The 27,308-nt window shown below is 37.8% G+C and overlaps 1 protein-coding gene across 1 annotated transcript in view; it reads right to left on the bottom strand.

The window, feature by feature from the left end:
* LOC106950280 (O-acetyl-ADP-ribose deacetylase MACROD2-like) overlaps nt 1-27,308 on the bottom strand; it is a 262,373-nt gene that overhangs the window by 172,910 nt on the left and 62,155 nt on the right. Inside the window, exon 6 of the mRNA XM_015037030.1 lies at nt 15,697-15,813. Within this exon, the coding sequence (XP_014892516.1) occupies nt 15,697-15,813 (117 nt within the window). The remainder of the gene's footprint in view (nt 1-15,696; nt 15,814-27,308) is intronic.

Below are 27,308 nucleotides of genomic sequence, written 5' to 3' on the forward strand. Positions count from 1 at the left end.
AAAGTTTTCTTTTTTTAAAGGTTTTTACCCCCCCCCCCAACCCCCCAAAAAAAAAAAAAAAAAAATTTAAAAAAAAAAAAAAAAAAAAAAAAAAAAACCCTGGAGTCCTGAAACATCCTGCAAATGATTTCAGGCAGAAAAGACCTTCCTCCCAGTCCAAACTTACCATCTAAAATGTGAGAAGTGAAGAAAGTAGCACCTCACACCACATATGTAGGTAAAATTCTCATGCATACTTTATAAATTTGAATGTACCAGTGGTTTAGCGGACAAGAGAGACCAACCTCAGAGAAATGTACACGAGCTAGTTAACTATTTAGGCTGTTCTGCTCAGATAGTTTGTTATTGATTTCATCTTTACATCATCATATAAAGATGAAATCTCGAATACCTACTGTAATTTTCAACAATTATTTTACAATGAACAAGGAGTGTCATTTTATTTTTTAGTGACCATGCTATGACAAGCCATGTCTTTTACACCTTTGAATCTTCAAAAACAGTCGGATTTATGTTTTTCAGGCAGCTGACTAGCAGTGTTCAGCAATTAATTGGGATTCTTCTATGGTTCATAGAGTTAGAGAGAACTCTGGTCATTGCTGTACTTTTTAACTTTTCAATAAAGAGATGTTTTTGTGGCAAGAATGATAAGATGGAAAATTTGACGAGGTATTTAGAGGTTTTCTTTTTTTTTTTTTTAAATATAACCATGTACTGGTAACATGCTCATGCCTAAAAGTGTTTTTTCCAAGTGTTAAATCACATGTTGAGCTGTGGTTAAAAAATATATATATTTTCCTATTTTTAATCTATATTACTTTTGGTAAGGGTTTATCGTCAGCCATACTATTTTGCTCGATTTAGTCATGCTTTGCCTCCATCGGAAGAGAGCATACTTTAAATGCCGCTTTGTTGCTGAGGTTTACAGAGCTGAATTCCCATATTGCGCGTAATATCCACACACAGTTATCCAATTGCCTGGGAACATATTGATTGAGACAGCACTTAAACCACAATAGACACAGGAGCAGACCCCACCAGTACCACAAAGTTAAAATGAAAAAAAAAAAAAAAAAAAAAAGTTTTATTTTCCATTTTATGGAGTCTCATTTCCGTATTTCTCAAAAGTGGTTCTCCTGAAGGAACGCGCCGCCTCCACCGTATCGGTTCCGCTCCCCGTTAGGGTTTACAGAGAGCCATATATGTACTGTTACGGGAAGGTTAATGGCTTTTAAGGACCGCAGCACAGCTTTAAATCCACAGCATTTAAATCAATGAATGGCAACTCCACCAAGTGTATACGCAACACACACAAACGCGGAGCTCGTGGCAAAATCTCCAACCCCCATATGCTTAAAGAGGGACGACAAAACCTGTCAACGTTTACAATCTTAAAAGCCTAATGAGCGGAAGTAACCATAGCAATTTAGTGAAAAGAACATCAAAGACTAGGGAGCAACTATTTAGGCAGCCTGTATTCATGCATAATTAGCTTTGAAAATGCCACTACAGGAGCCTGCTACTCCCTGTTCTTAATTAGTTTTTATCCTTAGTCTGAAATGAGCGGTAAACAAAGCCATCAGATTAAAAATATGCCTTTCTTCCCGAGACAACGACATTGTCACTAGTTGAGACAGGCATTTCCTGTGCACAATTGTCCCCAGAGGAATGAGTGGCAGTGTCCCTGTTTTTAACAAAGCCTAAACCTGTGGTTGTGTCAAGACAATCATCCTTCATAAAAAAAACCCCAAAAAAACATATTGGAAGAAGTAAACAAAAGTACGTTAAAGATCTACGCAAGGAATTAGTTTGCGAAATGAGGAGAAACATTATTTGGTGCCCAAATATTCTAAATACATTTCTCTATTTTGATACCTGTCAGCTTCTGATGAATCACCACAACGTTCTTCTTTTTTGCATCTCTACAGGCAAATTTTATTGTATTTTTGTTTGTTTGAAATGTTTTGATTGTAGCATGAATTGCTCGTGGCCTGATTCTGAGAAGCCAAGTTAGAGTAACAAGTCTTTATTTCCATCTGGCATGTGGTATTGATTGCAACAGCGAGAAGGAAGGACCCGTCTCATCATTCTCCAACAAAAATGTACAATTTCAGGCTTTTGAAAAAAAAAAAAAATTGTTGTCTTTTTCTTCTCCACATATTAAATTGCTTAGACTTGGTTTCAAGCAAAAAAAGAAAGAAAGAAAAAAAAAAAAAACTTATGCGTGTTCACAGCTGCCGCTCTTGCTCCAGGAAGAGTGAGCTAATTTTTTGGCTCCGTCAGGGTTTTCTTTTTTTAGTTTTTGATGGAGAAAATGGTGGACTTCAATAATGTAAAGCCTGTTATGGACAAGAAACTGTGTGACCAAGAGCTGAGGAAGGAGGCAGCTGACCAAGTGAGGATGCATGGAATGATGCATGATGGGAGATGGAGCCCAGTGGTTGAGGACAGGAGATGGACACCTTTGCTCTACATGGTTCCAACAGCTGCAGTGAGTTTTTTTTAGCCTCAGTGAGAATAAAGATTACTAATCAGCTTTATGATAGGATTCAGAAAGACATATTCTGACTGGCAAATTCCCAGATTAGTATTTTGACGTAGACCGCCAATCATCAGCTAGCAGCCAGATGGTTACCAAGGAAACAGAACAAAGTTCTGGTGGACAGGCATTGCTGACCAAGGAGTCACACCAATTTCTGCACTACTTCCATGCATGTAGGTAATTTGTCTATAGGGAGCTACCTTGCAGGGAAAAAAAAAAAAAAAAAAAAAAGAATACAATTTTGCCTCAATATATATTTCTGATGTCCATGAAATGACATAACCTACCTGAGAGGAATAGGATTTCGATGAGTCCAAAACACACCATTATTTAACGTACCCAGAGGCATATCTATTTTTTATTAAAATCTGCAGTCTAAGTGGGCGTAGTGCTGGTATTTTATTTTCAAAAGTATATTCAGCACTGGACTGAAATTAAAAAAGACAGACTTTGGCAGGCGCAGCACTTCAGTAGTGAGGATTCTCTCTGTGTGTTAATGTGCCACCACTGGGTGATGAGCCCTTTATAACGACAGCTTTCATTAAGCCAGGCTTATTCGTGGACAGATGGGAGCTGTGTGTGATGGGATGCAAGGACTGCATTAGAGCTGCTGCCACATTCTACTTCAAACCTGACCTTCCAGCGGACCCACTTCACAAGCCCCCCCTTCCCGATGCATCACTGTCAATTCTGCAGCTCAGGCACGCCTTGATGCCTCTCTATCTCGATGAAACGACCGGCCTACCACACAGGCCGTAAATACTCCTGCACCCCATTACTCCAAAGGCCTCTCACCTTCTATTTTCAGCCGTTTTTGGGGAGAGACCACCACGCTTTCTTTCTGCAAGTGTTTACCCCATCAGTCGGGAAACTCGCTTCCCCCCTCTAGTTTCCTGGTGATGAATGACCATTGGCCGTCTCACTGACAGCTAGGCAGCTGATGCCACATAATTACAGTATCACCATTTAGGCAAAATTACCAAATTACTGCAGTCCTCAAGAGGCCTGGAAGACTGACAGGCCGGCCAACAAAGGAAGCACAAATATCTGAGAAGGACTGAAGGATATTTGGGCGTTTAGAGATGAGCAGTTAAAATTAGGTTTGTTCTGTTTCTTGTTACTGCAGCCAAGGGAAACGCAGAGCAAAATGATCAATGTGGAGAGAAATGGAGACAGGTTTTCTCTGATAAACAATGCTAAGAAGCAGATGAGTTCCCCATTGATGTCCGACAGTGATTTCATGTTAAAAGAGGTAAAATAATTCTGTAAAAAACTTGAGCTCCTCTTTAAAACATTTGTGCTTTCATCAGTTTAATTCATTTAGTTTTAACTCAAAAAAGCAAGCCTTTCAGTCTCACAAGCCATGACTACATGGGAAACATTCTTAGCAAATATAAAGTTCAGTCAAAATTACGATAAACAAAATATTTTATAACCAGGTATTTAAAACATTTAAAAACTGTTTATTTTGCATTGCAGTTATGGACTTTCTTGAATTATGGACAAGGGCACACATAAAAAAAATGTTAAAATATCACATATTCTAATTTGATTATCTATCATTTCTTGAAAATATTCCTCTACCTTCCTCTACTTTTTTAAAAATTTGGTCTGGATGCTTTAATTGTCCAGTTGACTCTCTTGAAATATTAATATCAGGATAACCAAAACAATTGGTTTCCATAAGTTACATTCAAGACATTTTAAAAACTTCTTTAATTACTGCAATTTAAAGATTACATTTTCAATAAAATTAAGTCACTTTAATAGCTTAACACATTTTTTTTCATCTTGCAAAAAAAAAAAAAAAAAAATATGTATATATATATATATATATATATATATATATATATATATATATATATATATATATATATATATCGACTAAAGCGGACATTGTTCAACTTTTGACTCCTTGATTTCAGGCCTCCTACTCCTTGGTAACCCAATTTTAACATTTTCTTGCGCCACACAGTTAGCTCAATAATGAATATTTATGACATATTTTTAACTAAATACAGTTTTCAAGTGAAACCTTGTTAAATATACACTATGAATAAAATGTGAGTAACATAAGGATGTTTTTATTGTACTTGCCCAGACATACAAAAAACCACCTACTGCCTTTCTGGGTTTATCTCAGATGTTTCAGGTTTCTAAGTGATCCTAAATGAAATATAATTTTTCTCAAGTAAGAAAACCCTTCCTCTCCAGCAATCTTCTTCTGTAGGCACTTTAACAGTAGAGATTATGCGTCACTTTAGCCAAACTTGCATAAAAACAAATCTCTAGAAATGAAGGCTTCAAACAACTTCACACCACAATAAATGACAGAGTGGGTGAAGAAAGCACAGAATCCAGACAGAGTCTAAGAAAGTCTGCAGTGGCTCCTGTCTGGTGAATGGAATGGGCATGAAGAGACGTGGTGACATTTATGATGTGGGTGCTAACGGTGAGCAGTGGAGAACATGTTGACGTTGTACAACGTATGTGGTTGTAACTGCAGTAGCAGCCCAGGCTCATTTATTTTAACTACAACGAGGGATTTATTTCACTTAGGCAATGAATTCAAAATGAGAGGAAAAACACATCTAGTAACAGCAGCACAGTGTCTGGATATGATCCCATGGTTTTAAATCTATGGCAGTTTTAGTCTTTTCATTTGTAACACAATAAGGCTAAAAACAATGACTTTATGTGAATCTCAAATCGTAAATCGGGTAAGTGAAACATATAGATTCACAAAAAGTTCTCTAAATATTAACCAAGATCAATAGCAAAATGATAAAAAAAACAACAAACTCTACTGAGAACTATGTCCATAACCGCATATAAACGTTCTGATTGGTACCGTTTGCATGAATAATTACATCAATCTGGTGTGACATGGGAGCGGCCAGCCTGCAGGTCTGCTGATGTGTTAAGGAAGCCCAGGTTGCTTTAACAGCAGCTTTTAACTCCAGCTGCATCCCCCCTCCCACAAATACCCAAACCTCAATGACCTTTGCTTCAAACCCCCCTGATTAGCCTCATTTCACAACTTAAGAGGGCCCAGAGATGTTGTGGTGCGGGTCAGTTATATGAGCAGATTTTACAACGGAAAAGGACAAAATAGTGCACCAAACCGCACCAACGCATGAAGTACAAAGCAAATGTTGCCAAAACCACTGTTGCTATGGATCCATACAATATATGTGCTAAGGTTTTGCATTGAATTACTATAGCAAACTTCTCTAATTTACTTGGGTCCACCTGCAGGTACTGATGTTGAACAACTTTTTTTTTTTTTAATCTTTTTTATGGTTATATGGTTAGATGAGAAAAGATTTCTTAAGACGTTCAAATGACCCTATGAAACTGAGATGACATGTCAGCAACTTTGCTGCTGAACAAAACTAATTTTGTTTTTCCTAGTAAAGTTCAACCCAAATAAACAAATTACGAGCTCTTTGATAGACCTATAAAAACGTCAGCCATGCTGTGTTTAAAGGGTGGAGGGCACCTTAAACAAGAGCAACAGACTGATTTTGTTCTTGTGTGCAATTTAATCAGAATGTGCAGTATGTCACCTTCTAATAGTGGGTACTTTGCTGTGATTTATCTGCGTTTGCTGAGTGGAGAGAGAACAGACGGCCTGGTCTCTTAGATTAACTAGGGCATGGGAAAGATTCCTCAAGCACTATCAGGGAGGAAAATTTATCACGAGCAGATGATTAGTATTATTAGCACAGGTGCAGTTACAGTAAACACCAGAGATTCCCATTTCGTCCTGAATGCGAGCAGCTGATAAAGAAGCATGTGAACTGAATTGGGGAATGAGTCCCAAAGGTGTTTTATCTAACTATGACCCTATAAATTCTACTTGCAACAACATCACCTTTTTGTGAGGAAAAATATAAGTGAACTACAAGGTTCTTGCCTATTTAGTTCAAGAATTAAATGGAGAGTTACACAGGCCCCTGCTCCAAAAAATTACTTAAGCCAGAAATATCTGATGAAATAAAGCATGATTACAAATCATGGTCTCCACATACTTGATTTGCATATGCACACCACCCATAATCTCTCTATTTTTGGGCCAACCATAAAGAACATTTACCCCTAGAGCCTCATTGATGCAATTTAAAGCCAGCCACAGGGGTTCAGTAAGTGTCTGTGAATTAAATTTTAGACTTTAAAACCTTGTGAGGCTTATGGTTTTAATTTAAGGTGTGAATCATGAAACACATGCTTATAATGTAACTTACAAAGAAACTTAAACTCCACTTCGGTTGGTATTTTCAGCTGTTAGCATTTACATTCATCCTTACATCTGTAGGTTAAAGTTGGTTTACCTTCAAACACAATTTACAGTAAGAGTCATAGCAGTTCATTCGGTTTCAGCTTGCTGATGAAAGCTCAGATTATTAACTCTACCATTAAAATAAATAGTTATTCATAACTAAGAATTTGATAGTTCAGATTTAACACATTTTAAGTCCCCAGTTTTAAAAGGAGAAAACTTTCAGTTGTATTGCATAAAAGTCTGGATAAAGGTTTGGCTTTAAATTTGCTTCCACAGTCTCTGTGTGCTGCTTTGCATCATGTAATTTTGTAAATGTACATCATCATCCAAGTTCTTCACCCTTGACTACACCAAACTCCACAAATAAAGGCTGCAAGAGCATTTCTGAAAAGGTCAATGGAAGATTCAATAGATAATTTAAAATGGTTGTGAGACAGGAGAATTTCTAAAACTTTAAAATCTGTATGGCCTAAAATTTATGTTTTTAATATGAAGACTTGTCAACACTTTGTAGAAACATCGTCAAACAGGAGAAGGCTATTTGTGCAGATTTTGTGTCCTTGTGCATGCAAGATAAACTATTCATGAGAGGAACCAGCAAATCTTCCAAGATTTCTTAAAAATAAGGATTGTTTTTCCCCTGCTTGTCTTTTTCCATGACTACTTTGTTTTTGACACCATGCTTTAACTGGGTGTTTATTGTGGCTTCTGGCCAAGCTGTTTCGGCTATTCATGCACACCGATTGGGCAGGTCCAGATTTCTAAAAATCTGGACCTGCCTTTTACTACCTCCAGTTTGGACTCCAAAAAAAAAAACAAGCCAACCAGTTTGTAGCTGTGCCATTGCATGCCAGTTGATTTTCCTTTTTTAATAGAGTATTTTACAGAATTCTAACCAGTAATATCATTAGTGCTATGAAATCTCACATATCTAATTTAGTTCTGTTTTCAGAATGTTTATAATTTCACCCCTTTACCATTTATTTTGGTATTGATCTCTATTTGAGGCAACTGACAGTATTATAAATAATAAAGTGACCTACTCCTAGTAGATTACACTTTTTGAGTCAAATACATACGTTTAAAATGATTCAGTGGAACACAAGTAGTTATTTTAAATTAGGGGTTGTTAAAGTGGGAAAAGGGTGTTGGATTTCTCATTTTGTTTTTTGTTTTTCTCTAAACATTTATTCATGCAAATAATTTCAATGCTGAGTTATAAACCTAAAAATCAATATTATTATGGTGCATCTTTACTAGAAATAATAAAAAATATAATATTTACTCAAAACTACTTCAGTATTATAACTCAAAAACTTTATTATACCACCCTATTCTATTTATTTTTATTTTAATTGACTAGTACAGTTGACTAGTCTTTGCTGGTAGATGGTAATTGGAGTCTCAAAGCACTATTTTCTTACAGCAGACTATAAGCAGATTACGGCGATTTTCTTCAAGCTGTTGGTTGTTAAAGGCGTAAACAAGGTTCCCAAGGTGTGAATGAATGATGTTCCATCTTCCATTTACCTGGACGTGGTTTACCCATTACCTTTAGTTTGTAGGTGTCTTAAAAACACAGACCATACGTACTGCCCTGCTGCGAATTACCACAGGAAACATAACATTTATCGTGCAACGACTTCCCAAGAACACAAGGCTTCTACTTGAGTAGCAAGAAAAAAAAAAAATGGAGGAGCTGTGTATTGTTCTAGCAAGCTTGAGTACAAAGAAGAGAAAATAAGTTATTGTAGAGAGAAAGTGCCAGCTGAGTGTGCTAAAAACAGTTAGCAGTTGTTTTAGATAAGGCAATCAAACATCTCCCAGCTTTTCAATGCTGCAAGGATAAGATTTTGTCTTCAAAGTATCAGAATGGGAGAGAGGGGGTGGAGGATGGGAGGTACAATACACCAACGGCTTAAATCTAAAACCTTACAGCTTGCACAAGTCAGAGAGAAGAATAGCTCCACATGAATCCCAATGAACTTCTTTTCCCAGAAGAGTTTAAAGGAAACTAGAATAAAACACTAGATCCATTATTGTTTCATCCACAAACCTATTATTAGTTTAATGTTCACAAATAATTAACAAAGACTGAAATGGAAAGAGGCCAACGTTAATGACAGCAACTTGATAAAACAAAATCCTGGCCTCTCTGTTTCATATAAAAAATATGATTCATTATTTAAAGCATATACTTTGAGCTCAGAGAATAATGAGTTGTGGGTGATGGTGGGTGGGGGAGGGGGGAGGGGGAGAGGCGAAACAATAAACACCACAAACGTTTTGAACTGCCAATCTCAAGTTGCCCAAGGGAGGAAAACAAAACTGGGTGAAATACTTTGGATCAAATATGGGGAGTTAAACGGCCCAGATCCAACTTGGAGCATTAAGTTTCTCACGCAGGCCTTTATCTTGAACCCTAAATACACCATAGGTCTACTGTGACAGCTTGGGCTTAAATGTGAGAGTGCAGATTAACCCACAAGGTCTTTGCTAAACGCCGTTAGTGTGGACCTGTGGACCGGCATATTAATGATATAATTCAGGCTTTTTCTAAATTGAGTTTAGTCCCCACAGCTCCTGCTCAGATGTGTCACACATTTAAACAATAAAACTGAATGGAAAAAAAAAAAAAACTCAAGAAATGCTGACGTTTCCTTTTTAGAGTTTTATTGAATTTTCATTAAAAAACGGGAGATGGAGTCAGTATTTAACCTTTTGTTTCATTTCCCTTCATATCACACAATATTATGAGTAATTTCAAGGAGTTAGTAAAATGGTCATTAGAGCTGCATTCAGAAGTTTGCATAAAAGGCTTGTAGTCATTAGTTTAATTAATTTAGAGCTTTTGGTAATTTATACGTCGAAATGATTAGGCATCATAAAACATTAATTTACTCTTAAGAGGAACTGATACCACAAGTTTGAAACATTTGTAGACTTTCTTTAAGCCGTAAGGGTTCGAAATTAAACGTATAAGCTCAAACCACTGCTGATAGTTAGTAAAAGTTTCCTTTGCAATACGCACCAATATAAGACAGACCCTTCTTTAGCCAATTTCAAACTTTTGGAAAGGATATTTATATCATCTTCTTGACAGAATTGGAAGAGGAACATTCACTTAACAATAGCAAGAAATATGCAAGTACATGCAATAGAGCCTGTGCATATATAATAGTTTTGACACTGAATGAAAGATAAAACACTTTTTGTTCTTAAAGATAATTGAATACATTTAGATAATTATCTCATGACAGCAAAATAAATAAGATTCTAAAATTAATAGAGTATTTCCATGCCCATAGTAAGTTTCTAACTGATGCAGCACATCTTACTTTTCAGAGAACATTTCAGTGTCTCTTATTTAGACATAGTTGCAAGTTAATATACATCCATGTTCCAGTAAACCTATCTGCACCCAGTTCAGTCAGAGGATGAGTTTTCTTTCCTCTGAGTCACAGCTGAGTCATACCAAGTTCAAGATCCAGCAGCATTTATCAAGTTCAACCAAATATTCACCACTCAGTGGTGCATACTGTCAAGTACCATTCAGGAGGAAATGGTACCACTACTCAACAGGAACACAATTTTCCATCTCCACTAGATGGGTACACTTTATTAACCCAAAACACATTCACACATACATGTTATATTTTATTTTATTAATCCAAAGGTGAAGGAAATGTAAAAAAACAAGAAAATCATGTCAAAGTTGTGGTTGGAATCAAAGAAAGTGATAATTCCCTAAAGGTATGTTTTTATTTAGCTAATTGCAGAAGGTAATAAAGTGAAAAAATACTGATATGAGGCTTTTGCAGTTTTTTGGGATTGATGAAGACATTACGATCAGGCTTTGGTCAAAAGACTCCATTAGATTTGGGATCAGAGGGGCCCTGTGGGACTGAATGCAAATTTAGCAGGATTAGAGCGGCTTCATCTTACCAATAGCCAGAAAGAGAGCAGACGAAAATTTGAAAAGAATCTGCCTGACAAGCCGACACCCATTCAGACACAGACATTGCCGATTTTAAGATCCATTAACCTTGAAAGTGCAAAAAGAACATAAGTTTAAGGTTTTCCAAAATGTTGGTTTAGATTTTGAAGATTCACTCAAAATAGTGACAATATTGGTTAAAAAAAGGGGGAAAAAACATGGGAAAATTAAAAGATAAAGTTATAGGAATTTTTCCCCCCCCCCAAAAATAGTTTCTCTTCCAAGTTGCCTTCCACAGACGCATCAATGCATCAGGATGATCCCATTCGATTGGTTATATATCCAACCAACGTAAATAAACGCAAAATACATAATGCTACACATAAAATGCAGAATAAATCATTTCTTACTAAAAACATCACATACATATTCCAGTGATGTCAATGTATAATTAGGAGTCAGCCTCACAGTTTTCAAAATGTATCAATGAAAACAGCGTTGAAGACAGAAGCCATATGAATATTTCATTTAGTGATTTTTTTTAGAAGCAAACCACAGCGTCAATAATGAAGGAATAATGAAGCAATAATGTGCACATCCACATAAGTGACTCCAATTGCTACACTTGACCACTAACAGATGACTAACCATCTAACAACAAGACAAATAGTCAAACTCTTTCCCAGATTGATATAGCAGACATTGTTTTTTGAAGTCTTTTTGCTATGGTAGGAGAGTAATTACTGTCATTGATTAATAGTCCAGGGCCGGCTCTAAAATAATACGCTGCACATGTGTGTAAGCCCGCTTAAAGGAAAGGCTCGTTTTGTTGCTGGGATTTCACAGCCTAAACTGCTTTAGTGAGATGTAATGGAGAGTAATTTTCTTGTCTTTAGAGGTGGGGTGGGTGGGGTGAAGGCAGAAAAGATGGGCTGGGTCACCAGGTCATTTTCCACTGTCTCAGCATGTCAAACCTCAAAACAAGGACAAGTCTGATTTGAGGTCAGCGACTATGCTCGGTGTGAACAGAAGCTTGCTTTTGAGGATGCAGGAAAACATTTATCAGTCGTTTAATCTGCAGGAGTGAAATTGGAATTTCTAATTTTTAATAAAAGTAAACTGGACCGGCACAACCATCGTTCAATTAAATACAAGAGACGTTTTCAAATTACAGCACAGAAAAAGGCTACAAGAAGATGGAGAATTTCAATATTCACGGCAAAAATGCATTTTGTAACCTCCTAAAGGAGGCTTTGGTGCACTTTTAGAGTTATTTTGGAGGGTCGGCTGTCTCTGAAAAGCTTCACCCCTGTTGAATGAGCTCCTGTTTGTGGATAGTGGTTCTCACTTTCAGTTTAAGCCTTTTCCTTTTCCATACTTACAAGTTTTTTGTTTGTTTGTTTGTTTTAGTTTAGTTTCTGCAAGATTTAGTCTGCTTCATGTTGTCAAACATGTTCCATTTAAGGGACTTCTTGATTCCACAGGCATTGGTTCAAGTAGTGAAATTCAAATCTGCCTTTCTAAAAAAAAAAAATTCAATGACAGATAATTCCTGATTAAACAAAGACGTCGGATAGTTTGTTTCACATGGGTTCATGTTGGTTTGGAGAGTTTTCTTTATTAAATTAAGTCGTCTTCATTCTTTGTATTTTCTCAAGCTAGCTTTCCTCAAACAAAATGTTTGATGATCTGAAACAGTTAAAAGTGAGAAAAAGGAAAAGCAGAAAAAATCTGTAAGTGGCCAAATACTTTTTCACAGCACTATAATTGCTCACTTTCATTTGAATATAAAAACAGAACTTTGCTCATTCAACTCTCTTCTGATTTTTTTCTTTTTTACAATACAAACTAAAAGGATGTCCTTTGTATAAAATACCTCAAAGGCATTAATAGGTACAGTATGATATCAGCTCTTTTCTCATTTGCTGGATTGTCGGAATCCATTTTCTTAAAAAGCTTGTTTTATAATGATCTTTATTTCACAACAGTTAGCAAATAATATACTATTATTAAAGTGCAAAGGTTCAGTGGATTTTTTTCTATTCTTATTAAGCCTGAAAGTGACTTCCGATAATCTAAGCAGGTTTAGAAATTTGGTAAGCGTTTTCTTGTTTATTTACTCATTCCAGTGGTGAGGGGGTGGACAGTCTATTATTTCAGCTTTCATGCACTCAACAGATAGTTGTTTCCACTCAAGACAATTTTACATTGTGCACGTAGGTGGAACAAAAATGTCAAAAAGAGAATTTAATTATTCGGGGGAAAAAAAAAAAAAGAAATCAGTGGGTAGATCATAAGAACTGGAGTGTTTACAAAGCAAAGCGAAGTGTTTGACAGTTTCCAAGAACAGAAGAGTGACAACGCTGCTGATGCTGGCGGTGATCTGAGATAGAAGACGATCTCTCCTTCAGAGTAAAGACACTAAATAAGATCACTTTAAATACAACTTCCAACAAGGTAACCTGGAGAGAGGAGCTGTTCTGTTTGGAGATAATTACAACAACAACAGCCAGTGATTGCTACCATGTGACACAGGAGGTTATTAAATTGTCACGGTGCAAGCAGCTTCAGAGCTGAACACACTTGAACTGGCTGCCCATATAGCACCCTCTCACAGTTTATCTGCTCCATTTGTTTGACATCTTTACGACATAGCATATTAACACAACCTAATTTCATCTGAGCCTCAATATCTTCTCTTGGCTGTCTCTCAGAAATCCTTCAGGGTTAGGTTAGGACTGCTGGGACGTTTGTCTCGACCGAATTACACCCAGTGACACTTCTCGTAAAAGAAATAAGCCTATGACAAAGTTTAAAATGTGATATAATGAAGGACAGTTGCCAAGAGAAAAGGCAAAATCTGTTTAATTCTAGGATGACACGAGAAACAAACGAGTTCGAGAGACTTTGGAAAAATTAACAAAAATACAGCTGAATTTCTGTTGTGGTATTTTTTATCCGTTTACAGACTAAATCAGGTATGAAAAATCAATCAAATTGAGTAGCTAACAGGGCATGCCTCATCTTTGTACATTGACAGAACTTCAGTCTACCATAACAAGCACCAATTACATTAATTATCCTCAAATTACCAACTTAATTTGGATTAAATTAGTTATTGCAAATAATGAAATCTATATATATATATATATATATACATATATTCACATGCAATAAAACTGTTTTTTCCCCCCCTGAACTTGACAAAAATAGCTTCAAACTTCACAGAAGCAATAAAAACAGTTAGCAATGCCAGTATATTTCCAAAATTTCTTCAAAAATACAGATACGTTTGTGCTCAGGAATTAACACAAAAATAATATTTACGAATGGCTGGGGTCAACTTAATCTGAAAGTGGTATTAGGCATCACACAGCTGAAGTGCCTACCGTGGGTAGAGGGTTTAGCATTCAAAACCTTTTTAAAGATTGAGTTTTTGTGTTTCACAAGAAAGACAACAAAGTTCCCAAGTCAGGCTCCAGGATAGTATGATTTCAATAAGTGGAACTTAAAAAAAAAATAATAATAAAAATAAAGGTTATGTGTCAGATTTTAGGATCAGATAACTGAAAAATCTTTACAAATCAAAATCAGCCTTTTTGTTGCTTATTCAAAGCAGATTAATAACTTTCAAACAGAATCTTATGACATAAAAAGCCTCACTGAAACGGAAATGCTCTGCCATTTACGCCATTTGGAACAGCACAGAATGACTCCCAGGTGTAAACAGAAAACTGATTTCCTGACAAAGAAAGACTTTTCTACTGAGAATTGGTTAAATCGATGTGTGGGCACTCACTGGCAACATAGAAAAACACTGTGCTGAGTACACAATGATCCTGCTATGAAGGAAAGTAAACAATATGAAACAACTGCAATTTTGCCTTCCTAAAAAGAGGAACAACTAAAGGCTAAGGAGCTAGAACAAAAGCAATTCAACCACCAGAGCTGAGACCATCACAGCTCTTGGGCATCCACTGAAGAGGCCGCATGTTTGAGATCAGAAGGTAAGAAAATACAACGATTCCAACACTTTTTTGCACCCACTAATAGTAAAAAGCATCTCATGGTATCAGCTACACTGAATCATTATAACACTCTTCAAACTCTTCACCAGCCTGTGTAGCCAAAATATTTAGCTAAGGGGAGTCAGTTTTTTTCTTAGTGTCTGAGCCAAAGGAATGAAAACTTAAATTATTTAAAATTCCCTTTCATGGAGAACTGAGTGGCATCCGTTAGAAGACATTTACTAGTCTCAAACATCATGCTATATGAGTCGGGATGCATGACATATCAACATTAATATTAATATTCATATGGGCATGTGCCAGTGATAGTCACGCAGTGCAGGATTGTGGCTGTGTAAAGCATAGAGGACATGTCAGTGATGTCTCGAAAGAATAGGGAAAAATATACTACATACATTTTCATAGATGCTCTCCCCACTCTGTCTTCAACTTCACCCAGCTGTAAGCTGTCTGAAATGACTACTTTCTAGCTGTGTGTTCAATGGGTTGCATATCCATGCCTGAGTTTAGTTCTGCAAATAACTTTCTGGCATTTTCTGGTTGTGCTCAGTTGCCTCTATTGTCTTTCTTTACCATTATTGTGAGCAATGAACCTGAACATGAAAGTTAGCAGGCTTGAACTTCATTTTATTGAAAAGATAAAAAGGTGTAAAAATGATCACATAAGCAATTAAGAAGCAGGTTCTTCACTTCAAACATTTTCATATTAAGGCTTTTAGGCGAGCCGTGCTGAACAGTCTAATATTCCACTGTTTACCAATAAAAGCTATTGTTCTCCCATCGTTAGGTGATGAAGCCCCCAGAGGTAGAAGATTTGATTAGAGAACATTTCCGCAAGGCACCAACCACACACATTACAGAGCAATCACACAAAAAAAAGAGGGAAATAATTACTGATACTCACATCTTGCAGGGAGATCATAACCGCAGGTGATCTTGGCTTTGCCGGTTTCACAGCCATTTAGTGAGTGACACTCATCATACAGACAGCACCCTGCCGCTTTGTGTATGCAGCCGTCAACTGAAACACACACACAAAAAAATAAGGTAAGGCCTACCTGAGGAGAAAAATGCAAGAGCATGCAGATCCACATATCTCAGACACGCTGGGATAAATAGTTTTGAGTGCGTTATCATTTGAAAACAAAAATCTAACTGCGTGCTGAACATTTCAAGGCTGAGTCTAGTAACTGTATCTGTATATGTTAAAATGATCAGGCTTTCTTTCCTGTAGGGATTCTAGCTCTGCTGTGGTGAGCTGTGCCTGTTGCTGGGAAATATTGACAACCTTCGAAATGAAATTAGATGGGCCAAGATCTAATAACCCCCTAGCGCAGGGTGAAAATGAGACCGTTCTTCCTGTAATCTCTCTCCTCTGTCAACAGCAATATAGAATCGGATCATTAATTTTATTTTCTCCTTTGATCCTTGCTGTGAGCCTTGCATGATTTGGATCTATGTTGTGGATCTGTCGTGGTCTGTGTTGATGTGTGCCCTAGTTCTTTGGAGACCCCAGGCCTCACACCCCCCTTAAAGGTTTTAATTTTATCAGGTTAAGGACACGATACACTTGATTGATGGCACATCTTACGCAAGAAGGCAGAGAGATAGAAATCCACATTATCTGTCTCTGAAAGCCTGACATCCCTCCAACAGCATGTTATCAATCACACTGAAATATCATAAAATCCTCCTCAAGTTGTCCTGTAGAAATCCTCAAGAGCTATTAGAAGATAACAGAGGGAGGAAGGAAGAGGAAGAAGAAAACTTGGACAGATTTTTTATTTTTATTTTTTGCCTGGTTTTTATTTGGATTTGACCGCAGGTGGAATCATATATCCCCGATTTCCTCCAACCAACGCCAGTAAGGGTCTGAGAATGTCTGCAGCATTGCTCAGGGAAAAAAAAAAACAAAAAAAAAAACATTTTACTCTAATCAGTATCTTCATCTGTAACACAATAATCCTTCATGGTATTACCCGGAAAAGAAAACTGAAAAATTCCCCAGACATGTATTTTGCTTCACATTATGAACACAGACAAAGGCCCTTTTTGATGAGGGATGGTCCACTTTAGAGTTCCTTTCAACTTCCTTGGGATGAGTCAACGACAACAGCTGGGCGGAACATTTTCTCCTTCTATCAATCAACTTTAATGGACTGAGGGACAGGCAGCTGACAAAGACAAATCCTGATGGCTTTCAAAGAAGTAACATGACTCTGACAGCGATGTGGATACGCGGCGAGATCGCTGCGGTGACAATAAGCGCTGCTTAACACAACACAGAGACGGATGCGGAGAGCGCTTAAGGACTGGCATTTTTATGAAGCATGCAACATTGTCCATGATCATCAGGCACTCGATTGCATCACAATTGGTACCCAACGTCTCAAAAAAAGGAAGTGTTAAAGGCAAAAAGAGAAAGCTGTACTGAAAACTCTAAAGGCTTTTGAATGTAAGTGTTTATGCTTCGAGATAAATCATGTAAAATGCAGTTTCACTTGGAACCAAACAAAACACCAACAGGAAGTTATTGTAAAACCTAATTTTAACATATACTCTCTGCTATGGCATAGCATAACACTTATGTTCTATGTGAAATTACGCTGGTTTGGAAATGCTAAAACTAATCCAAACTATGGTCTTATTATGGCTTATTACCATAAATAGTTTTGCACACACAGAGACTAATCCCATAAGTTGTATATAAATATATAAAGGTGCTTCTCTGCATTTCAGAATATAATTAAAATGCTTTTATCATAATCCAATTTAAAGCAAGGAAACTCATCTGGATTCAAGGTTCTTGGACATCATCCAACAATCCAAAAACATGATTGTTAATTGGTCTCTCCAAATTATCCTTAGTCAAGAGTGTCTGTTGGTGTGTGTGTGCATGTTTGTCCTGTGTGTCACCTTATTGCCCTGTGATGGACGGGTGACATGTTCTCCCTCCACTCAGTTTTCCATCAATGTCTGGATACAGCACTCTGAAGAGCCAGTTTCTGTAGCAATGACCTTTTCCAGTCTATCCTCCTTATGCAAGGTGCCGATGACTGGTTGTCTGCTGGACAACTGTCAAGTCAGCAGTCTTTCCCATAGCTATCATGGAGAAACAATTTTTTGTTTGATTTATTTTCATCTGGTTTAAGTGAGGAGTTTTTGAAGACAAATGTTTAAAATGTATTATATCACTCTTTATAACATGTACATATTGCAAAAAGTCATGAGTTCACACTGTGTGGGTATGTTTGATGGAGAAAGATGACAGAGCCTGAAATGCTGAAGGTCACAAATAGCGGTGAAAGCACACAAACAGAAAATACTGAAAAAAAGTTGAATTTCTAATAATCAACAAAGAGTTTAACACATTTTTACTCTTTTTTTTTCCTTCAATATTTTTTACAACCCTCCACATATTTCATTATTCATTCATTATTTGCAAGCATGGTTGAAATTTAACCAACAACTACCTCAGACACCTTGCCAAAAAAAAAAAAAAGAACTATGTAGGGTTCAGTGTTTCATCTCTGTTCCTGAAGAAAGAGATTGCAGATAATAGGGGGAGCTTTCATTTCACTGCTCCTCCTGTCCACCATGGTTGCATAAGCTACTCTCTCTGATGCCACTGCGTGTGTCACTGCTGTCTAGTCACAGCGAGCCCCTAAAAGCCTGCAAATTTGTTCACAGTGCCTGGAAACAGAGAAAGATGCTGAACTGATCTGGCTGCTGGCCAGAATCTCAAAAGGTAGAGCTACAGATTTAATTTACCTGCTTTACTGGTGGAATAAAACAGATGCATTGTGGGTAATAGGTGTGTTTATCATCTTTGTGTCTGAGGAAGACAAAGCGAGGAGCAAGGAAACAGAGGCAGAGATAGGTTTCAAAATGCACTTTGTAATTTTGAATTAAATTTCTGGAGAACACTCTGCATGAAGCAATCCAAACTTGATTGTGAATGCATTTTTTGTGTGTGTCCATTACGTAGGCAACTAAAAGCAGATCTGAGTTCCCATAAGTGGAGATATGACCCACATGCAATTTGACCATCAATTTATTTTCTCATTTAAGTCGGATCTCAGAGATATTCCCTGCAGATTTCTACATTAGATGCCTGCAACATTACAAAGGCAGCCTCAGATTCTCATTAGGTAAAGATTACATTTACATCTGCTGCAGAAAGAGAGACGGGTCCTTCACTTTCTGTTTAGTGGTAAACACTGTCGTTCTGAAAAATATAGGACTGGCTAATCATATTCAAAAATGTGGAAATACATTTTTATGTGACAGATGTATGAGCACATTGGAATAGCAAAACAATAAAAGATATTGCTATACTAAAATGCCAGAATACATTTCAAAGTGAAATCTGTCTTGTGATGCTCACTCAAGTCTCTGTCAGAATTTGTGTCCAAGTTGGTCTAAGCTATTATTATGATCCTTTATAAGAAGGCAAGTGCATTAACCTCGACACCCTGATGACACTCTTCTTTAGATTTATTTTTTATTATTCGGAAGGGAAGCAGTTCTGGAGTTGCTCTTTTGTGTTGATGGCTAATAAATACAAATAGAGCTTTCACTACTTTTATCTTCTTTTGCAAGGAAACATTAAAGGTCAGAATGCAAAAATGTATGTATCCACTGTGGGAATATCACGACTGGATAACTTAAAGATTTTAGTGAAGTTAAAGATGGGACCTGTTAGATTAAAGGGCTATTTAATGGATCATTCAAGACTGATTACAAATTTTACAAGACAAAGTTTATGAATTGTGCAACCTTTGCTTTACTTGTTAAAGCATTTAAGAGTAGCAGTGTGGCTTTTATCTTGGCCATAAAATGTTGGATCAGATTTTTACGCTTGCAGAGTTGTGGAGGAGGGTGTGTGAGTTTGGTTGTTCAGTCCACATGCGCTTTGTGGTTCTAAAAAGACCACGGGTGTATTCAGAGCGGTGTTGCAGGAGCACGGTGTGCTGGACATGATTTTAAGGGCTATCCAGTCCTTGTATAGCCCTATTAGTGGCAAAGAAAACCCTGCTGATCCTGGGGCAAAGATAGGATCTTAAGGCATAGTGTCAGAGCAGTGGGATGGATTGAGTTTGAAGACCTCAGAATCTAAACATTGCTTTTAGAACTAGCGGTGCTGGCGTTGTTCTTGGTGTGTGAAGAGCCATGATTGTCAACCAGAAAAAGGTGGATGCCACCTTCCACATTGGGGACAGTCTGTCTCAAGCACAGGAGCTCAAATATCTTGTTCACAAAAATCAACAGACAGATCGGGGTTTGTCCGCGATATTGTGGGCAGTGCACTGGTCTGTCAAAGTAAAAAAAGACCTGGGCTAAAAGAGATAATTATTTTCAAATAAATAGTGCTTAAACCTCGTCTTGTTACCGTTAACCCAGAATCATTTATCATCTCCAGAGTCAGATGCAGTACACCCCTCCTCCATACAAGTTTGCATTATGTGTTTAATGAAGTTCGACTCATTAGTAGCCCCGTGTGTTTGAGCAGTTCCAAAAGGACTCCTTAAAGCAATTACGCCTGTGTCCTTACCTCATTGTATTTTGAAACCAAAATCGCATTCAAATACTAAATCACCATCCCACAGATGCACCTGGATCACAGCCCTGAAAGACTATCAAAGCTGCCTCCTTCTCTCTTATCCCTGCTTTCAGACTGATACACATGTCAAGTCCCAAGATGAACATGTGCTCATCTCTGTAATGCACAAACACAGGTGAAAGGTGCCATATTTCAACTTCCATTAAGGCTTTCTTCACAGAGGACATTTCATTTAACAGGCTTAATATTCAGGCGGCAGCATCTGCCTCTGCCGAGCCCACTGCTGGGCCTTTTCGGGCCCCGCTGAAAAATATCACAGATAATACCTCATCTATCTCTGCTTGCAGCCTGCCTCTGCTTTAGGCCGGGCCTATATGGGACAAAACATTTATTCATCTTCTCTGAGTGCCTTGCTCACAGAAACTTCCCAGAGCAGCCACTCCAGCAAGTCCACGCGGCTAATGAAGATAACTCTGAGCAGAGGCCGGACAGCATCCCTCTGAACACATAATGGGAACAAGGAGAGAGCAAGAGACAGAGGGGGAGACATATTGAGCAAGACAAAGGAGATGAGTGTGTGTGTATGAGCGTGTGCATCAGTCTAAAGCAGTCTGAATTAGTTACTCAGCTGTAACCTTGGCTCCCGCCATTGTTGAAGACACCTCTGCCTTGTCCTCTCAGGGCTCAGTTCCCACATGCATTGAGGGACTCAGCAAAAGCTCTGCTTACTCTCCCCGGGCTTCTCTGAGGCAGCCCGAAAAAACCAAAAGCTTTCTATCACTCCCTCAGACACAATGAATACCTGCTCTGCTCTCATTACAATACCCTGCTTTTCAGAAATAGTGTCAGCAGCAATTTTCTCTCCTAATTATTTTTCCTCTCCTCTGAGGGTTGGGTTCAGGACTGGAGCCAGAAGAGGCGGCACGGTGCGGGCAAAAACAGAAGGGGGAGAGTGAGCTGGATTTATACCCAACAGAGATACGAGGGAGTCAGAAAAGCAGTTGCTAATCCAACAGAAGGGAATAGCAAGGTATATCTAAACTTTAACCTGCAAGACTCGGTGCGTGGGGAAGGTCAACTCATCGTACAGAGGTTCGGCAATATACCGAAACTTTTATCAATACTTTTCCTCGCAAAGTTGATTTTACACAAAGGAAACACAATCCTGAAACTACCGAGCCTTTTTTATTGCCTCGTACCTATTTCTCTGTAGTATCCATGGCAACAACATATTCCCCTCTTCCTTCGCAGCACTTTCAGAGCTGAACGCAGATGAAAGCCTCGCCCCTAAATTCCAACCTCTGTGATTTACAACACTATTTTCTATTCAACTAATTTCACTCAAGGAGATGACGACATGGATTAGCGGCTAATCAAGTGCCAATCAGAGATCCGGTTGAGCTAAATGTCATTCGGAGTATGCTCGAGCCTTTGTGGTTATTCCCATGTGGTGCTGGATTATGTGTCCTAATCACAGGAATTTTGGATGCAACAGAACCCCAAGCTCTCTCTCCACTGTAACCAAGTTCCCAAGAAAGGGATATTAATCTCAATTTTACCTGTAATGCACAGGTAAACAAGAAATGTGAGCTAATGGTGTGCCAGCGGGATAGTCATAGATGTTAGTCACCAAAGCGATATAAAAAAAACCCCCGGCTTACTTGGCTCGAAATTCTCCTGTCACTGTAATGTAAGAAGGAGCCAGAGTGAATGACACTACAATAACAGGTTCCCAGAGGAAACTTTTCTGTTAGTGTTGTCGCCGTTCAGCCCACGCTGAGGGACATTTCAGAAAAGATTGGGAGAGTTTTCAGTGTAACAATAAAAATAGCACTATTGCAAGTCCATGGTTGATGTTGCAAGTCTAACCCAAGTAAACACAGCATATGCTTGGATATGCAGGCATGGAATGTGAACAGCCTTGCAATGCAGATGATTTAATGATCTTACTACGAAGAAGTGTGGAACAAATATCTGAAAGAAGTTTAATATTGAAATTTTAAACAAGCAAATCAGCATATTTGAACATGAGAGAGATATGTGGACAGAAATAGGAGAAACAAGCACTCAAGCAGGAAATTGTTTATTTTTGTAAGAGTGCAGCAATTTTAAAATGGCACACTATTTCCTGTCAAAGTGATGTTTGTCTCATGATCTTTGAACTCATCACGATTTCATCTGGTTATGTTTGTTTTACAGATGTCTTAATTATTCCTCAGAGATTTGTCTAAATACTGAAACTAAGCTTTGATATTTGTGACATGTTCCATTACCCTTCTGGAAGAAGCCATCAAAAGATGGGCACACTTTGGTGTGCCCATCTTTTGATGTCAGTATTGTTGCTGACATTGTCAGCAACAATACTTATAATCTGTGGCAGTGTAGCAGAAGTTGTAAAGAAAATATTCATCGCAGATTTATTCTGAGAGTTGAGAAAAAGGTGTTCTATTGTGTAAATAAAAAAAAAAAAAAAAAGCTATTTTAACAGATATTTTCCACATGACACCACACATCCAGATGCTCTGTTTCCATCTCGATAGCACAGAAGCTGTATTTTATTTCATTGTTTGTACGTAACAGAACAGCGATGGTTGGATATTGTTGAACTGAAGGGGGCAAAAACAAAAACGGTGTAAAACAGTAAAGAGAAGTTTTCATTCCAATCTGTGAATGTGAACAAACTTTGCTACTTAAAGACTGAGTGTTGATGAGTTTGGCTGGCTAATATCCAGAAGAAACACGAGTTCATCTAATACGGAACTGATTTACTATGATCGCTTTATTAGCGGTAAGAATATTTTCAGATATTTCAAGCAGTAACCAAACTCTGACGCTATGTATTAAAATGTGCACAAAATAAGCTTTCTGGGACATGGATCAACGTTATGCATTTGAAATGGAACCATACAAATGGACAATTTTCATCATCACATCCTCATCCTCCTCTTTGTATGGCTGTCGGCAAACACAAATGACTTGTTGACTATTTTCATCAGATGTGCTATTGCATGATGCTGAACCGGTCCTCCCAAAGAGCAGAAAAAGCTTTTTAAAAAAATGTATGTAAGCTTCAGTAATGCCGCTCTTTTGCAACGCTGTTCACTGAGAGGTTGCCTATCAAGGTGGGAAATTTCTGGATTAACTTGCTTCTGGTTCGGTCTTCTTGTGGGAATTATCAATACGCAATATGGAACCGAACTGGATTAATACAAGAATAAAAAGTAAAATATGTATGCTAGTCAAACCAAGATTCTAATATTCCACATTGATTATAGATTCTTTCACTTGTAAACACTCTCTGCCAAGATTAAAAAGCTGATACCCAAATTTCTACAAAAAAAAAAAACAAACAAAATAAAAACAGTTGAGATCTACTTAGTTCTCACCTCATTTCCATCCATCTTCCCTTATTCAGTGTTTAAGTATACATTACAGCACCATATGGGAGCAACAGAACAGGGTAGAGTGTAGCTCGGTTCACTTTAATAAACTGCTGACCTGAACAGTGTGTTCCCCCTCTCTCAGTCAGTACAGCGAGGTTGGAGTCCAGACCACCGAGACCCCAAACAGAATGAAGTAACAATGGAAAAGGACTGAGTGAATGTACTTAGTTAAAAAAAAAAAAAAAAAAAAAAAAAAAAACAAAAAAAAATTCTGTGATGAGATAAAAAAGTAACTGTAGAAAACACTTTGGCAATAGAATGTTGCTCGTAAGATTTTCCAGCAGTTGTGTAATACTATTTGATAGTGGGTTGTGTACTCATAAACAATGACTTGACTTCCACTTATTTGCTTGAGAGTATTCATCCGTGCATTCATAAAACTGAAAGATAAAAAAAACAACAAAAAAAACACACATTGCTCAAAAATCTGAGGTCTGATTTATTAGCGCAACACATTTTCCATGCTGCTGTTCCAGAGCCATAAAGAAATCCCAGGTTAGGTTACCACCGCTCATCTGCAGGCTGACAGCTGTGGACGACTCGGTGCCAAACCCCAGCCGTGTTGGACACCCAGGGACAACAGTTACGGCTGTGGTCTTTATTTAAGGCTGTTGTCTTTATTTAAGGCTGTTGTCTTTGTTTAAAGCTGTTGTTTTTGTCTGGGTTAACAGAGTCACTCTGTCCAAATATAAGACACAGCTATTTGTATTTTGTTACATGGTGAGGGTGTGGCAAACCTAGAAAGGCTGGCAACGATTTATTTCGGCAGTTCAAGCCCGGTATTACAAAGTTATCAAACTGATTTTTTTTTTCTCACTAATTTAGCCACTTGAGTCAAAGACTCAACTCTGGAAAACGTGCTCCAAATGGCCTTTGAGACAGCTTGCATTCCTCACTCATAAAGATCTGTAATATCTCATAGCAAAGACATACTATCCATAGCAAATATTCTACAGTAAGTGCACCTGCCCTCTGCCTTCAACTGGGCTTTTATAATAAAATGACTGGCATGATGTCTGCGGATAGAAAATGTGACCAGTAAAAGCACACCAAAATGTATTCAGAGAGAAATCCAAGACTCCATTTGTGTCATTTGAAGTCACTGTCAGAGTCCTGTTTCATAAAATGTGAACAAAGCTTCCAGAGTGCCTCTCTTGCTGATAGAAATCCACCATTTGTGTCCTCTGCTGCTCTGCTTGGGTCTCGGTGCTTTTCATTTCTGAGTGTGAGGTTCACTAATAATCAGAGATAAACACAAACCTTCTTTTACAGCTTCCTCTCGCTCCTTCAATATCACACTCATTTTTCACCTTTGACTCCTCATCCACTTCCTTATTACAAACAAGGGCTCCGCCACTGAGGCTATTATCGCCTCGTCTCCCAGGTTGGATTACCTTCGGCACTATGCTTTACTCGCACTGTTATGGCAGAGGATGGGAGAGTGGGGTTGAGGACAGTATAGACTGAATGGTGTGGCTGCGATGTTGGCTTTGAAGATTCCAAAAATGCAGCATCCTACCACTATTGACCCTGTCTGGATAATGCAAACAAAATAAATATCTATGAGTCATAAACAAAATAATTATACAAGTAACAAAGAGTTACCTTTGAACATTGTTGCCATGTTGCAACCACAGACTGGAATGTAATTCATTGGAATTTTATGTTATAGGCAACACAAAGCATTGTGATGATCGTATAAGCGAAGAAAGTAACGCACAGTTTTTTATTTTACATATATAAACCTGAAAGGTTTTGTGTTTATCTATATTCAACCCCAGTTAGTTCTTCGAAGAACCATCTTTATCTCCAGGTAGCCTAGCAAGTTGTTTTTTTTATTTATTTATTTATTTTTATGATCTCTAGCAGCTTTACAAATGTAGAGAATGAAATTTTAGCCAAATCATTTATGCAAAATTGCTCAGGATGATTCAGACGGGACGAAGAAGTATTTGTTAAGATCTATTTTCAAAACAGAAAGTTGGTCTCATGTGACCAGAGCACCTTGTTGCATATGTTTGCTGTGTCTTCTACATGCCCGCCGCAAACATCAAACAGATCTTATGGCTTCATATTCTTCCATGAAGGCCAGATTGTTAGACTGCAGGACTAATAGCTGTCCTGTTGACAGATTCTCTCAGTTGAGCTGCGAACCTCTACGGCTCTCCCGGCGTTACCGTGGGCCTCTTGGCTGCTTCTCTGATTTATGCTCTGCTTGCAGTTGTGCCCTACTCTTTCCATGTTGAGATGAGGGGTTGGACAGTGCTCTGTTAGATGCTGAAAGCTTGGGACACTGTTTCATACCCAACCCTGCATTATTCTTTTCCACATTTTTATCCCTGAGATGTCTGTTGGGTTTTGGCTCGTAATGATGCTGATTGTTCACTAACCTTTAGAAATTTCACAAAACATCTGGATTTATACTGAAATTAAATTTCACATTAGGTAACGTCTGAAGGGAACTGGTCGCGCTGAATTTTAATTAGGTGTTTCAGTTTTATGATGGTCAAATACAAATGTGTGCAACATTTTCAGATTTTTACTAAAAAAAAAAAAAGAAAAAAAGAACAAAAATAGGCATTGTTTTCCATCTACTTCAGTTGTGCACTACATTCTGCTGATTTGTCGCATAAAATATCAGAAAAAGTACATTGAAATCTGTGACTGCAACATAAAAAAAGAGAGGCATAAGGAGTAGAAATATTTCGTAATGCGCTGTTTTAGAACTTCAATCTACAAAAGCAAACATTTTCAGGATCAATGCTATTTTTTCCCCACAATGGCTGAGCAAGAGTGTGATCTACAGTGAAAAAGGTCCAATAAGGTGTACACAATTTCAGGCGGTTTCAATCAAACCAAAAGGTGTAACATACCCCTAAGAAGGCTGCAGAGCTCTTGAAACACCAAAGTTGCTAAGGTGTGATCCATGAGAAATCAAAGTTATAGTTGAAAATCCTGTTTGAGATTGTAAAAAAAAATTAAAGCTGCAGAAACTATTATCTACATGAAGTATCTAAAGATATTTAGGGCCCAGTGTTGTTCAGACAAGAGTACAAGACAATTCAATATCAAAATTCAAAATAACTACAGACCAATATTTCAAAGGGGTTATGCACTGGAGAAATAAGATCAAGTCTCAACCAGACTAAATTAATTAACCAGATCACAAACTGAAAAAAAAGCACAACCTGGTGTCAGCAAAGTGAAGGAGCTGTTCTGTGTCTGGGCAACCATCGCTCATGAAGTGGAGCTAGTTGGAACGTTCCGGGTTCAAGATGGATTTTTAAAAAAATTCAAACCTTCTGCCAATTTCAGGATTCCACCTTCATGTAGTAGATACAGAAGAAAGTAAATGACATTAAAATAACAATAGAACAACGACACAGTCTTAATACAGGAGTATTCATTAATGGTAGAGTAATGCTAAAATTGTGGGCCCTTCTGAAGAATAGGACTAACGAAAAAGGAAGTCAGTCTGCTTCTTTGAGACTGCTGTATTTGTTCCCACGA

This window comes from Poecilia latipinna, unplaced genomic scaffold, assembly GCF_001443285.1.
Source record: "Poecilia latipinna isolate Pla-1442-1.1 unplaced genomic scaffold, P_latipinna-1.0 Scaffold389, whole genome shotgun sequence".
Classification (NCBI taxonomy): domain Eukaryota; kingdom Metazoa; phylum Chordata; class Actinopteri; order Cyprinodontiformes; family Poeciliidae; genus Poecilia; species Poecilia latipinna.